At 40.7% G+C, this 15,172-nt stretch overlaps 1 protein-coding gene across 1 annotated transcript in view; it reads left to right on the forward strand.

The window, feature by feature from the left end:
• Positions 1–5,897: 5,897 nt before the first annotated feature.
• The window catches only part of LOC149150401 (ABC transporter F family member 3-like), a 183,165-nt gene continuing 173,890 nt past the window's right edge, over positions 5,898–15,172 (forward strand). Inside the window, exon 1 of the mRNA XM_089442782.1 lies at positions 5,898–6,272. Within this exon, the coding sequence (XP_089298908.1) occupies positions 6,051–6,272 (222 nt within the window). The 5' untranslated portion in view covers positions 5,898–6,050. The remainder of the gene's footprint in view (positions 6,273–15,172) is intronic.

Raw genomic sequence — 15,172 nt, forward strand, 5'->3', positions numbered from 1 at the left:
ACATTTATTAATAACATCCACCCTTATTTTATAGCACACGTGGAATAATGTTTGAGAATCCAATATCTCCTAAGTTTTGTTCTAAATGTGCATTGTTTGCACCCAAATTGGTTGTTGAAGAAGAGCTAAACCGTTGGAAAAAGACATGGATGAAACAAAACAGAAAGTGGTTAGTAAAATGGGACATAAATCTTCATGATTTCCCTCACGCTAAGGAGGAGATAAAAAGATGGGTGTTAGAAAAATTTAGGACTGCCATGTGGACAAAGCAGGTAGGCAAAAAGAAAGCATATTATGTCAAAGAATTTAACCCAACATGGAAACATGATGATAAAGAATATTCGATTTCATCAATCAAGGGAACAACGGAATTTTAATTGCTTGGCTAAGGACTAGCTCACATAACTTAAGATATGAAACTGGTAGATGTGTGGTCCCTAAAGAAGATTGGGAAGAATGAACTTGCATTTTTGCCACAAAGGGGTGGTAGAAACAGAATGACATTTTATCAAAGAGTGTGAAGCGTATGAAGTTATCAGAGGGACAGTTGAGGTGACCAGAGTGGAATATTATACAACCCGAGACAATTAATTTTTGATGGCTGGAGCTGCTTCGATCTAGATCTACAAATCTACAGTTACACTGACATTTATGCCGCATTTCGAACAAAGGGAACACTTAGAACCATTGCGTAGCATTGTTCGAAAAGCGAAGTTCGAAAAGTGAGTCTGTAGCAGTGTAGTGAAGTTCGAAGAGCACGAGGACCATATTGCAGGGGTGTGGACCTGAGGTGTCTATGTGCTTTCAATTATCATTGGTTTGTTATCAAATTATCTCCAGTACTCCTTCTGTGCGAGCCGACAAAGGACCCCAAGAGAAGCACAATATTTTTGCTATAGCCCATCGATAGATACAGAAAAAATAGCAGTCACAGACCGCAGTAGCAAAACCACAATCCAAGGGCTGAAAATTTCCTGAAACAGTCGCAAACCTTCTGAAGAAAGCTGAATTTGAATAGACTCAAGATTTCACATAAAGATTATAAGCACGCTCAGTTTGAGTTATAGTTACCCCGCGGATAGCCATTGAATTCTATTATAATGGAACGCAAACCAATGGTAAATGTTAAAAATGGCAAGGAAATCTCAGGTTTTGTGGAAACATATCATTTGGGTCAAGTCAAAATTGCTTCAATAGAAAAAATAAGAAAGTGGATTTGGGTAAATGCAAAGCAATATTGGGGCATTTTAACGTGTAGGCTTGGTTGCCTTAAATGGGAACAAAGAAGAAGAAAACCATTCCAGAGAAAGAAAATAAATAAGAGCAACAAAAATAAAGAAGAATCAACTGTTTACAGTCCCACATCTACACCTCTTACTTGGTCATCAGATCTATATGTCCAAGAACTGATGAAGGCCAGGACAAGGCTGGAGATTTTAGAAGCCAAAGAACAGGAAAGGGACAACAGAATTTCAGAGATCACAATTGCAAATTGATGTTTTATGGAAGGTAATAGAATTTTAAAAGAGCAGGTAGCAATGTTACAAGAGGCTCTAAAGACTTGAAACAAGAATTGAAAAGCATGAAGACAATGTGGCAAAGCATGAAAGAATCAATAAAAACAAACAAGGATGTGATAATTTCTAAAGCAACTCAGGTAGATGCACAAGTATATCAACAAACAAACATTTCGAAAGAGAAGGCAAAAAAGAACACTAGGAAAGACGGTCCAAAAGAAATCAAAGCTAGAGCTTAAGACACTAATGGTTACATAAGGAGCGAGGAAGAAGAAGATGCAAGTGCTCGTAGAGCATAGGGAAGCGAACACAGAGAAAGAAAAGACATGGAAACAAACTTTATTATGAGGGGAATAAGAGATTATGGGAAGAATGAAAGTACTCTCAATTTGACAAGAGACTTTATGAAAGAGAAACTACATTGGAAAGGGCAAATTTTCCAAGCAAGGAGGGTGGGGAAGATATGCGAAGAGAGGCATTGACCCATAAAAGTCACCATGGTAAGTGTACAAGACAAACACCATATTTTAGGCAAAAAGAAACTCTTGAAATACTCACACTTCTTCCTCGATGAAGATTTAACCAACAAACAACAAGCGGAGAGAAGGGAAGAAGTGGAGAAAATTAGAGTAGTACGAAATGAAGGGAAAAGGGCATGGTTGTACAACGGTAAAATAGTTATTACAGTGTTTGGGCCTCAGGGAAAAACAGGGCAGCAAGCTGGCAGTAAAGAAAAAACAGAGAATTCGATAATACAGAGGAAAACGACAAGATTAGCATGGATGAAAAGGGGTGAAGACTCAAATTTGAGTCCTATGTGCGAAACTGCGTAGCAGTCAAATCATACCCACGTCTACCTAAGTTTAGTTTGTTGGAATTGTAGAGGTTACCCTTGGAGGAGGGGATCCGAGTTAGGGCCTATTGCGGAAAGTAGAGACACAATTTATCTCATGGAAACTCATGAACATGATGGTTGCGAAACTCATGCGTTTGATGGTTATTTGAAGTCTGCAGTTTGGAACAAGGTAGCAAAAAATGGCAAAGGGTATCGGGGAATACTAGTTTTAGTGAAATAAAAAGAAGGTCGTCACTTAAGTTAATTAAAGAAGATGCAAATAAACAATATTTATGGTTCAAAATATCAGAGAATGAGAATCACATAAGAATTGCAACACGCTATTTTGCCCCTCAAGTCTCAAAAAATTACAAAAATAAAGGGCTAGATAGAAAGGATCCATATGCATCTTTAAAACAAGATATTTCCATGTACTCTTAGCAGGGAGAAGTTCATTTAGTGGGAGATTTCAATACTAGAACAACAAATAATCAAGCTAGTATTTTTTGTTGCAAGGAGGATCACAGTCCTATTTGGCTCACTGAAGAGGAGAATACCCAATGGGTGAGGTGTTCAAAAGGTGACAAAGTTAGCAATCATTTTGGAGAGGAGTTGCTTACACTGTGTGGGGCTTTCAACCTAATTATTTGCAATGGTCGAGATAGATAGAAAAGGTCTGGGAACTTCACTTGCAACACATACAATGGGGCAAGTGATGTGTTCACAAAGCTTGATAGAAAAGATAGATGAAGTTAAGAATGGAGAGCATATTTGGGACTTAAAATTAGACCAAACCCAATTTACACAAGGTTATCATGTTTAGAAGAAAGGCAACGTAGGAGGAAAAACCAATGCTCTCGGCAATCACTATCGAGGGGCAAAATTCTTCTAACACAAGAAAATTGTACTATCTTCAAGACAATGTTAGAGAGATTAATTCAGAAGGAGAAAACTGGTTTCAAAAGCTTCAAGAGTCATGAATTAGCAAATATACTTCAAAGTGCACTTGAGAAGTGTAAAAGAGCAAAAAATAGGAAATAAGAATCAAATTGTTTTCCTGTAAATGCTTGGTTTGATGAGGAATGCAAAATGGAAAGGAGAACCTTGAAAAAGGCAAGAAAGGAGAAGATGAATGTAAAGTTATATAAGCAGATACTAAAAAAGAAAAAAGATGAGTTCATGCAAACAAGGCAAGAAGAGTTAATATATCTAAGCAAGAATAATCCAAAGTTTTTCTGGCAGGAACTTCAACCAAGGAAGAAGCAAATTGAAAATAATATTACAACCGATCAATGGTTTAAATATGCAATGCAATTCTATGAGATAGAATCTGAGGCGGAGCCTACCCCTAGGATCAACACAACTTCAAAGCTCATCACGTTACAGGAGGTGGAGATTGGAATTAAGAAGCTGAAAATAGGAAAGGAAAAGGACTTGGTTGAACTTCAAGCAGAGTATCTAGAATGGGGAATGAATGCTCTTGCACCGCACATCATTGAAATATTCAACAACATCACTCAGCAAGGATTCCCAAGAGATTGGACAACTAGCCTAACAATACCCCTTTTTAAAAGTGGAGACATTAATAATCCTTCCAACTATAGAATCATTATGATCAATCCTTTGTTTGCAAAGCTTTTCGGCAGCATGGTAGAAAATAGAATTAGTAAGTGGGTAGAAGTAAAAGAAAAGAGGGCAAGAGGACAAACGAGTTTTAGGCTGAAACATTCTATAGTGGATCATGGGATCACGTTGAGACACATTGTTGAAAAGGTTTGGGAGCACAAAGAAGACGTATTTTGCTGCTTTGTTGACTTCAAAAAGACATTTGATATAGTCCCTAGAGATAAGTTGTGGCGTAGAATGGAAGAACTTGAAATTCCTTTGCATTATAGAGCTACTGTCCATAGACTTTATGAAGAGGTGAAAGTCAAAATTAGAACCTCAGTAGGTATTTCAGAAAGCTTTAGAAGTGACATTAGAGTCAAGCAAGGTTGCCTTCTATCCCCTACTCTTTTTGGTTTGTATATTGATAAAGTGGAAGAGTGGCTAAATCTGCAAGGTGGACATGGTGTTTGGTTGGGGGAGTTTGTGATAAAGTTCTTTTATATGCTCATGAAATTGTATTGATTTCTAAACCGACCCATGGATTGCAAATGCACCTATATGCCCTCGAGCATTTTTGTAGAGCAGTGGGGGTGCAAGTCAATACTAACAAGACCAAAATAATTATTTTCTCTAATAAAAGGAAGTAGAGCCAACATACTTTCTTCTTTGAAGGCAACATTCTTGAAGAAGTAAATGAGTACGAGTACCTTGGGATTGATTTCAACAACAAACTTAAATAGGAGGACTACAGAAAGAAGATAATTTTAGGAGGGTGGAAATCGTTATATGCTCTTCAAAGCAGATGTAAAGAGACAAAGTTATTGGATTGAAAACGGTTAAAGTGCTTTTTGGACTCCTAGTTTGTCCAATGATGCTATTTGGGTGTGAATTGTGGGCTAGCAGCACCCCTGTCTCAAAATGGAAACAAATTGAGAAAATCCAAAAACGTTTGATCATGAGCAAGTTCAAAATAAAAAGTTTGGTACCTTATGAGATAATGTTGAGTGAAATAGGAACAACTCACATCGAAGCAATTGCTATGGTGCGACTCATAAGATATCTAAAAAGAATTAAGCAAAAGGGAGTAGGAAGATGGCCTAATGTTATCTTCAATAAAAAACATGAGTGAAAGAAAGAAAACATGGATGAAACAAAACTACACATGGATGCAAAAATGAAATATCTACCTCAATGCCTGTCCCACAAATAGCAAGGAGCTAAAGACTTTTGTTATGGAGAAGTCTTGTAAAAGGGTATCGGGAAAAGAGTTGGGTGGAAAGAAGAAGTACTACATTGAGGAATTCAACCATACGCGTGATCTACAACAAAAAGAGTTCATTGGAGCTAACATTCCATGGAGGGCAAAGTTTCTTATTGCTCAATTAAGGACCAACTCGCATCAACTTCGGCGTGAAACAGGGCGGTGGAAAAGGCCTAAAGAAGCTTGGGAGGAACGAGGGTGTACATTTTGCACCTCTGGGGCGCTGGAATCGGAAAAACATTTCATTTTGGGATGTGATGCATTCAAAGACATAAGAGAAAGTTATGGGAATATGTTAGCATCCATTTTTTGGCATTGTCTTTTTAGCGAGGGGATTGTTGGAAGGTTGGGCCAGCGAAGAAAATGATTGAATTGCAAAAGGAGAAAAACAAGGAACTAATGGTCCCATGGACTATTTTTAGTTTCATGAACCTTGAAATATCATTTTATTTTCATTTCATTTTATTTATTTGTCATGAGTTTGTTAGCAACCTAAAGATGAACAATCTTAGTGAGCTTTTTAAGAAGTAGACTTCACAAAACAGAATCCATAACAGTGAAATCAGCCCAGGAAAAAATCTGAATATAGATTAAGCCATAGTCGGTAGACCGCGAGGTACATTAGGCGTCATTAAAACCATTTCATTTCAATATAGTTGAATGTATATGAGGATTAGAAAACCACGTGAAAGTGGTACCAAAGATTTGAGAAAAGTTAGAGTTTAATATATTTATCGGCGAGTCTGAGGAGAGGGACGCCTTTGTAGAGGGCAATTCATCCCATAATCGCGCATCTGATCGAAAGCGAAATAACAGAACAGCCCCAACAATGTCGGCGGCGAGCAAGGCCGAAGAGAATGCTGGTGCAATCGTGTACGAAGTGCTGGGGCGCAGAGCGCTGGATGTGGACACCACTATTATCGAGTACATAATAAACGTCCTCAAGGATGAATCCTTCGACTTCGGCGTCAAGGGAGAGGGCGCCTATCAAGCTGTGGGTGACCTCCTTGTCGATTCCGGATGTGTCGACGATGAATCAGAGGCTCGCCTGGTAAGTCCTCATTTTCTAAGTCTCACACTAAGTTATCAGATTCACTCTTAATTATTGCAGTTTTTAATGAGCATCAATTAGTTCTATTTTCCATATTCTAGCCCTGTGCTTGGAAATCTTAAATTGGGTTTTGTCGAGAACTCGAAACCTTTTTACCTGCATACATGTTTCCTTAACCGAAAGATCAGAGTTCCTTAGGCAAGGTGCCATGTCATTATTATTATTATTTCTTTATTTCAATAACTACAACTACCTATGGCACTGATTTTGTTAAATTTCAATCCACAATTGATTACACTCGCACTCCCTAGGCCAAGGTGAATGTTATGCACCTTTCAGAAACGCTTTGATACACCTTGATGGGGATGTACAAGCTGCCCGAAACCATGACAGGGAGGGGTAGAACCGTGACAGAGACTGTATGGAATGTTTGCCCATTATGGTTCTAGGCAGTCCATATCAATCATCTCAGGGTTCTACCAGTTCTGGGCAATTCATACATCTCAATCATGGTGTTTCCAAGGAGTGGATAAATGTTTCCTATCTGCATATTTCCAGCAGAATGAAGGCCAGTTCATTATCACAGCTGGCCACGAAGCCCTCGGAACCAGCCATTGAATGACTAGTTACCTATGATTGCCCTGACAATTTCTGAAGCTGAAAAGTAACCACAGGAGGAGATTGATGGATGCGAGTTTTCTGTGCTGGAGCCCGAGTCCCTGATTGAACGGCAGGATGGACCTCACAATAATAACAAGGATGCTCCTCCAGCCACTGGTTTTATCTAACGGTTGCTTAGTGTTCTGTTCTTTATGATTATATTGTTAATTTTTGTGTCAACTATAATTGTCATGGTGGATTCTTTTGCTGACCCCATGTGGTGCTATGGTGCTTTCTGTTAGATTGGTATTTAGGGCAGTTTAATATTATATTTTGAGACTATTAATACCTTTGAGGATAGTAGCAATGTTGGTTGCCCATGCAACAACTAACAATTGCTTTTATATAAAATGCTTATGTACACATCGTGATTAAAGAAAGTATTTTCAAAGAAAGAAGAAGAAAAGACAAGAGTTCATGAAGAAAATGAAAAGGTTACACACCACGAAGGTTTTCCAAACTGAATTCTTAAATTTTTATGAAAATGGCCCAAAATAAACTATCAAAAAAATATTTATTCAGATGAAGGGTGTCATCATTCACAAAAGGTGTTCATAGAGCCTATCATTTTCAATATGCTATTCTAACTAATGACAGTTTATCTTTCATGCAAACTATGTGCATATCTTAATCATCAACATTGCATGCACTAGACCTACTAAACTAATTTTTAAATTACATATTCAACATAGAGATGTTTTGGATGTTAATGTAGCATTGTTGACATGGAAGCTGGCATACAAAATGGGCTGTAATTTCTAACATCCTTGCAAGGCCATTTTGTTTTCTTTCACACCACGTACTTCCTTGACCTTTTAAATTTTCCTTTGCTGCCTTACTGAAATTATCTCCTGGCTGATCTTGAGACCTAGAATAACTGAATTGTATGTGCTTTCTCTGCACTTGCTATGTGATGTAACGGTGATGAACCTTCATGGGCCTGGTTCGAACGTGACACACAATTGGAATCATCTCTTAGGTGATCTTGAGACTTATAATAGCTGAATTGCATCTGTCTTCTCTACACTCGCCATTTGATGTAGTGGTGATGAACCTTCACGGGCTTGGTCCGAACATGACACACAATATTCTTTGTAGGTTGGATAACACTTTGATTCTCAGCAAAGAGAAGGGTGGCCTGAGTTTGCTGTGCATTTAAATCACATGAGTGCTTCTGAACCACATTGATTTATAGGATGCACTAGTTGTTGCTTTGTACTATGATTTAATGGAGGAAAATGCAATCGTGGGTTGCAGTTTTCTACCTAATGAAATCATCCTTATTACTATGTTGAACCGATAACATGTGGTACCTTTCCTTTCAGTTATTCACCGTTCCCAAGTTGAATCTATATGGCTAATTAACTTATAGCTATAACTGTGGGCATGCTTGAGACTGTAGTTCAATGTTCCTTTCCTTTCACAGGTTTTAAGATTTTTTTTTCTGCCTTAGAATGTAGTGCCAATGCACGTGACAGGCTTGTTATGAATAAAATCACCACCTTGGAAAGGGCCCAAAAATCGAGTTATATCCCTAAAGGAAAGCCTTTTCCCAAGAAGCAAAATGAAGAAGATAGGCCTATCTCTTCTCAAATCCCGAACACATTGGCCCCAACTAATGCTGTTGAGCCAAACTCTTCATCAGATGATGAGGAGAGTGAAGAGGATGAGAGTGAGGATGAACAAACAAATGAGCAAAGCCAATCTCGTGGAAGCTGACGTCTTAAACATTTTGCTAGGAGGATCATACATACATCCTCCCATTAGTGAGGTCACCCTCAAAGAAGAAAAGGAAGAACTTATTCTTAATGCTGATAGACAGGGAAGGTTCAAAGGGGTCCAATATTCCCGAAAAGAAAAGGACAAAGACCTGTCACCTCCTAAAGAATCATCTAAGGAACACCCCTTACCTAAGCAAGTCCCTCCTAAAGAATCCGTCCCCAAAATTCCTCCCAAGAAGAATCCTCCAACAAAAGTAAATCAAAAGAAGGATCCTCCTAGGAAAGAATACAGGAAGAAGGAAAAGGGGAAGGAAGTTAAACTTGACATAGACATAGGGCTGTCGTAGGAAAGATGACTATACCCGTTCCCCGAAACACTGCCATAGGAAAGATGACTTTACCTGTTCCTCTAAAGGAAATTGTTAAGCTTCCCAAGCAACAACAACACCTTAAGACATCCCTTGGGATTCAAGATGAGGAAATACTTGAAGAATTGCAAAACATTCACATTCCTGATCGAAACCCAGGACATAAACCCTTCTTGTTCACTTTGGCTATTAATGACCTTTTCCTACACAATTGTATGTTCGATTCCGGAGCTTCCGCCAATATCATGCCTTTGACCATTATGAAGCAGTTGGGTCTCAACATCACTCGACCATATGAAAGGGTGTGTGATTTTAATTCCAAACCTGTGGAAGTGGAAGGCATCATCAAAGATCTTAAAGTCTCTTTAGCTAGGAATCCCGATATATCCCTCCTCATGGATGTTATTGTCATTGATATACCTGATGTGTGGGGGATGTTGTTATCCTGGAAATGGGGAGCTACCTTTGGGGGGCATGTTCAAATGGATTTATCATATGCAACCATTCCCCAATCTGATGGCACCCCTCTTATTCTTTATAGGGAACCTGCTTATTCGCCGCATGTGATCAAGCTTGGTCCATATTATGAGACATGCGAAAGCGAGAGACCTTCCCAGATTCTCTCTACCCAGGAAATTCGAATCCTCAGGCAACCAATCTCTCAAACAAGCAGGAAATGGAAGCCCAAGAAGGAATACAAGGTTGGGGACTTAGTCTTGGTAGATAAGGATCTCGTACCCGTCAGGATTCATGGAAAGGTTGGAGATGACTATAACTACGTTGCTAAACTTAACGATGAACTTTGGCCTGAGCCGGTCAAATTAAGTTGTATCACCTCCTTCCTGGAGACTTGACATTGTATTATATGCATGGGGGTAGGATGCATTACATGCTAATTTTTGCATTAGAAATAACATCATATGATATTTCTCATGGTAGATTAGTTGTACTTAGATTAAAATCTGCATATATTTATATTTCCGTTGATTTTATGGCCTAACATGTTAACATGTGCGATCATGAGACGCCGCGAAAGCATGCTGCCCATGTTTTGTCCATCCGTTGTATGTGCAGGTGAAAGGTCTTCGGTAACCAAGAGATTGCTGGAGTTTTTGTGACCTCCCGTTCGAGGAGCTTCACCCACTTCTTCGAGAGATCACGTCTTATTTGGAGCTAGATGTTACCCACCATTTTGTGGGTAATATCCCTAGGAGGAAATTTTTCTCCAAGATGGTCCTTAGCTGGCAGCCAACAACCCCTTGTAGCCATTAGCTAGCTCACTGTGCCATTTCTCCGCCACCTGAGCCGGTCATGTGGTCCCTTGCCCATCTGCCATGATCGTATGTTTGAAGGTGGACCTCCCAAAGCTAAAGGTATGCCTTGTCATTTTGAAATTGAGTCTTGTAGTTTGCTTATCATGGACACTTCTGGGTATGGATTAATGGGGGGATTCGGTGGAAAGAATGGGCTAGGTCTGTGCTTTTGTCCCCTAGACCCCTTTTAGGACTTCACCTTGGATTCTAGTCCTGTGGGATCTCTTTTACTGACCACTTGGTTTCAGGGATGGTATTTCACAAGAAACCCTGATTTTGGTTGCGTGGTCCCGCTCCCTTATCCACTTATATTACCCCATTTCCATTCATTATTACCCCATCCATCACTTCTCCCACTTGGGTCCACATAGGGTTAGCTCACCCCTTCCTCTGCCCACACCTTGGGTCATGGCTTGGAATGAAGCCCGGAGGTTGATGCAGCTAAAAAGAAAGTCAAAATCATATATGGCCACATTCAACAAGAAAGGTACCACAAAATGCAAAAGATGACTGCGACAAAAACATTTAGCACGCGGGCAAAAGCCATTACATGAAACCCCATCACCATGGCCATCACCCTGGTTCCAACAGGTTCTATGAACCTTCCTCATCATATAGGAACCCATGATTGTCCCAACCCCTGGTGGGCAATGAACCGCCCCATCTTGAAAGGGGCAATTCATTGCTATATCTTATACATCATGCTCTAACCCCTTGAGCCCCGAGTAGTTAATCAAAGAAAATCATAGAAAGGCAAAAGACATATAACGAAGAGTAGAAAAATCAAGGCCGGGGTACCTCATCTACCACGATTTCTCCCTCCTACACCTTATAAACCCAAGTGTGGGCTTCTCTCTTATTAGCTACCCTTATGCCCAACATGTGACCTAGGGCTACCCCCTCACATTCCCTACCTCATTCACCTATCTGCCACATGCCACCACCTCTTGATGGATGTACCTTGACTATATTATCCCCTTTAGAAGCAGAAACCACCTAATATGGTACTTGGTTAACCCCATTGGGAGTTTAGGAGACATTGGCACACCCAAAGCCCATTATGGAAGGGTAGGCCATTATGAAGTCCCCACCTATGGTCCATGATTAGGTAAGCTCATTTACTCGATTTCTCTAATGACTTGTTGTATTGGAAGCCTAGGGGACGCATTAGATCTTATGCAGGATTGCAAATGGTTTCCATTTGGGGTTTGGTCTCCCTATACGGGGTCCTAATCCTCCAGAGGGCTACATTGGCACATATAGGGTGAGCGTTGAGAGCCATGGGCCTCCATAGCAGCAGATTGCACTTCATGGATCCCCACAGCCATTCAGAGATTGCTCGTGGTTCACTTATTGGACGAGGAGGATGCACCTGATCCATCATGCCCAGCTGGCCCTAGATCTACACCACACACTTGGCAGATGATCCAGGACTTCTATAATGATGTGGCATCTCCTACATTATCATCCTAGCCCTTGAGGGCAGCCTACATGCATCTTCGACTTGTTTGGAGACCCATGAGGACACTTGTGTGCCCCATAGTCATTTGAAGCACCACAGGGTATTACAAGGGGCCAACCACTTTTCTACTGCTTTTGAGGGTCCTATTCTTCATTGTGGCACCCATGGACCTCATCAGGCCTCTTAGAGGGCCCTATGACATGCATATATTATTATTTTTCCTCTTGAGAGGCTTATCTTTTCATTTGTGAGCTAGTCTGGTCGGCTTGCCACCAAAGTTAGGTTATTTGCACATTATTTTATTTTTAGGGGCTAATGTAGGCTTATTAGCTAAATTGAACTCCTAATTGGTGTATAAATAGGAGTTAGTTGGATTCATTTGTATCATCACTTGACTTGGGATCTCTTTATCTTTAGAGAATTTCACACTTTTTCCTTGGAGGATTATTTTGGATGATGGATGAATTTTGATGTATGGATTTGGGCTATTTCTAAATTGGAGCTTCTTATTTGCAAATGTGATGCTAGTTGGATATACTCTCTAACATTGCAAGTGCAAATTTGTTAATTTTAGGTATGTTCTATGCTAGAGCAATTTATTTCAATTTTCATAGTTAGCTCAATATCTTTTCTAGATTAGCAATCACATCAGCATAAAAGTAAACTGCAGATAGAACATAAATATAAATCGCAAAAGACAAGCCAAGACAAGAGGAGACAATATGTGGCACTAGCCAGGGACAAACCCCAATGTGGGGAAACCCTTGATCAATTCGTCTTATATGTTCTTCAATAGTTCAGCAGAGAGAGAGAGAGATAGTACATTTACAACAAAAGTCAACTCTTTGACTTATCTAGATAAGAACATAGAACATCTCTAGGAAGATGATACGTGAGATCAGTTGAAGACATGCTACTTCAACTGATTCTCTAAGGTGACTCCTTCACCTATCATTGTGCTACATCTCATCATCATGCTGCACCATGCTGCGCCCATCATCGCAATGCTGGACTTCATGCTGCTGTTGTCCCAGTGTTTAGCACTACTGTACCTAGAGCCACGGCTGCACCATGCTGTCACCCATGTGCTTGTTGCTGTCCATGCTTTACCATGCTGCTGCTATCAAATGCTTGCAGCTGTCCCAAGCTTCTTGCTACTGTCCATGCTTCACCATGCTTGCAGCTGTCCCATGTATTAGCTTGTTGTCCCTTGCATTGCTTGCTGCTGTCCAACTGCTACATCTAAACATGTTGTTCCATGCACCTTACTGCACCATGCCGCTGCATCCATCACATCATGCTGCACTCCTTTGGGGTATTCAACACTCCATGTTAACCCAACACGTGGCTCCCACAGGCTGCTCCGAATCTGATCCAAGTCTGGTCAATATCCTTGACCCATCGCACCTCTAACACTGCTCCAAATCTGCCTTGGGCAGCTTCAACATGACTTTGTCTTAGGCAACTTCACCATGACAACGTCCTAGATCTAGGGCACATAGAGCTAGGGCATCATCTTTTAGGAGCTGCGTAGATCTTTCTTCCCCATGGCAGCGTCTAGGGCAACTCTTCTTAGGGCAACATATCTCTTAGGATCTATCCTCCCACCAAAACCCAAAGATAAGTGGAGAGGAAGAGATCACACGAAGAGTGTGTACAAATGACTAGCAAGCCACCTCTTTTTATACTAAAACGTTGAGCACATGTGGGTGTTATTTAGTTGCTGGCCGACCTTGACGAATTGTCTTATAACACAAATAAATTCATAACTCCATGAATACTTATCGGAATTGGATGATCTTTAGATCAATCCTACACCTTTCGATGAGAGGGATCCAAGAAAAATATCAATTGCCATAAATAAGATGACCCATATGGAGTTTGGCCCTAGTTTCCAATTTTAAAACTCCCTCTCAACTAGGGAGAACTCCATCTGTTGATCCATATGTCTCACTGTACTATCTCTGCCATCAGTGCCCTGCACTGCTATGCTCTGCTCTGCTTTGCTCTGTTCTGCTGAACCATGAAGAAGAAGAATTGATCGAGAATGTCTCATACCATTCTCTACTGATCCGAAGTCAGTTCCATACGAAGAGAGTGTGTCATATCACTTTTACTGACCTGAAGTCAATTTATTGATCCCAGATCAATATCACAAGAGAGTGTCTCAAACCACTCATATTGATCCCAAATCAGTTGGAGGTCATCCTAGCATAGGGAGTACGGTAGATACAACGATGCGTCCATCGATAGTACTACTATGGTCCCTAACCCCATTTCCCTGCTCATTGATCAGATGAGAGGTACTTCCCATGAGTCCTAGATTGCATGGGTAGGATGCCTCGACAGGAGAACTAATCATCCTATCCCATAGGAGAACGAATCATCTTGGCTCACAGGAGAACGAATCATCCCGTCCCAAAGTTGCCTCGGGGTATCACAGGGGAAGGTTGTGCTATTCACCCTGTATACAACACACCATTAGGGGAGGGTGAGTCACCCTATGGTTGTGTGTTGCTCCAGTAAGTACCCCAAGCCCCCTAGAGCTCTTAGAGTTCAATGCATGCAACATGCAAGACCCTTATACAATGGTCCCTTAACGACTCCAAGTTGTCCGGGAAAGTCACAGATTTGACCTTTCCCTGGGGCTTTGACAAAATGTCTGTGACCTGTACATCAGTCACAATGTGATGGAGCCTCCTCGCTCATCGACTTACCATATCCCAGATTAGGTAATATCTGATGTCTATTTGCTGGAGCAATCATCAAATACAAGATTCCTCAACAATCGAATCCCCCCTGGTTGTCACAGAGGATATGGTGGTATTCATAATGTGTACAAACAACTCATTGAAGAGCTTCCACAATTAGGCAGCTTCATACGAGATCATACTTGTGGTTATGTATTCGGTCTCGGCGGTGCTTATATCAACCGACTTGTGCTTCCTGTTCATCCATGATATTGAAGCAGAACCCAAAAAGAACCAGCACTGAGAAGTGCTCTAGTGATCCTCCACATTGCCTGCCCAGTCAGCATAATCATGCAAGTTCAGTTTTTCCGACAGTGTATCTCAATCCATGAGAGATTGTGCCCCGAAGATATCTTAGAAGATTCTTGGCAGCAATCCGGTGAGGCTCAACCAAATATGAGCTCACCAAGCTAACTGCAAAACATATATCCGGACGGAAGTTCACCAAGAACATCAATGCAAATGAGTTTATGAAACTCAGAGGCATTTCCCAAATCTAGTCTGGCATCACCACCATATAACTTCTGAAAGTTAAGATCCTCGAGGTAGTCACGGGCTTGCAGTTTACCATTCCACATCCGGAATCCAACTCCCTCTTACTTCTGCAAGTGAGAGGGTCTGCATCT

This window comes from Pinus tabuliformis, chromosome 9, assembly GCF_031772625.1.
Source record: "Pinus tabuliformis cultivar Carrire ecotype Pingquan chromosome 9, CPIR1, whole genome shotgun sequence".
NCBI lineage: Eukaryota > Viridiplantae > Streptophyta > Pinopsida > Pinales > Pinaceae > Pinus > Pinus tabuliformis.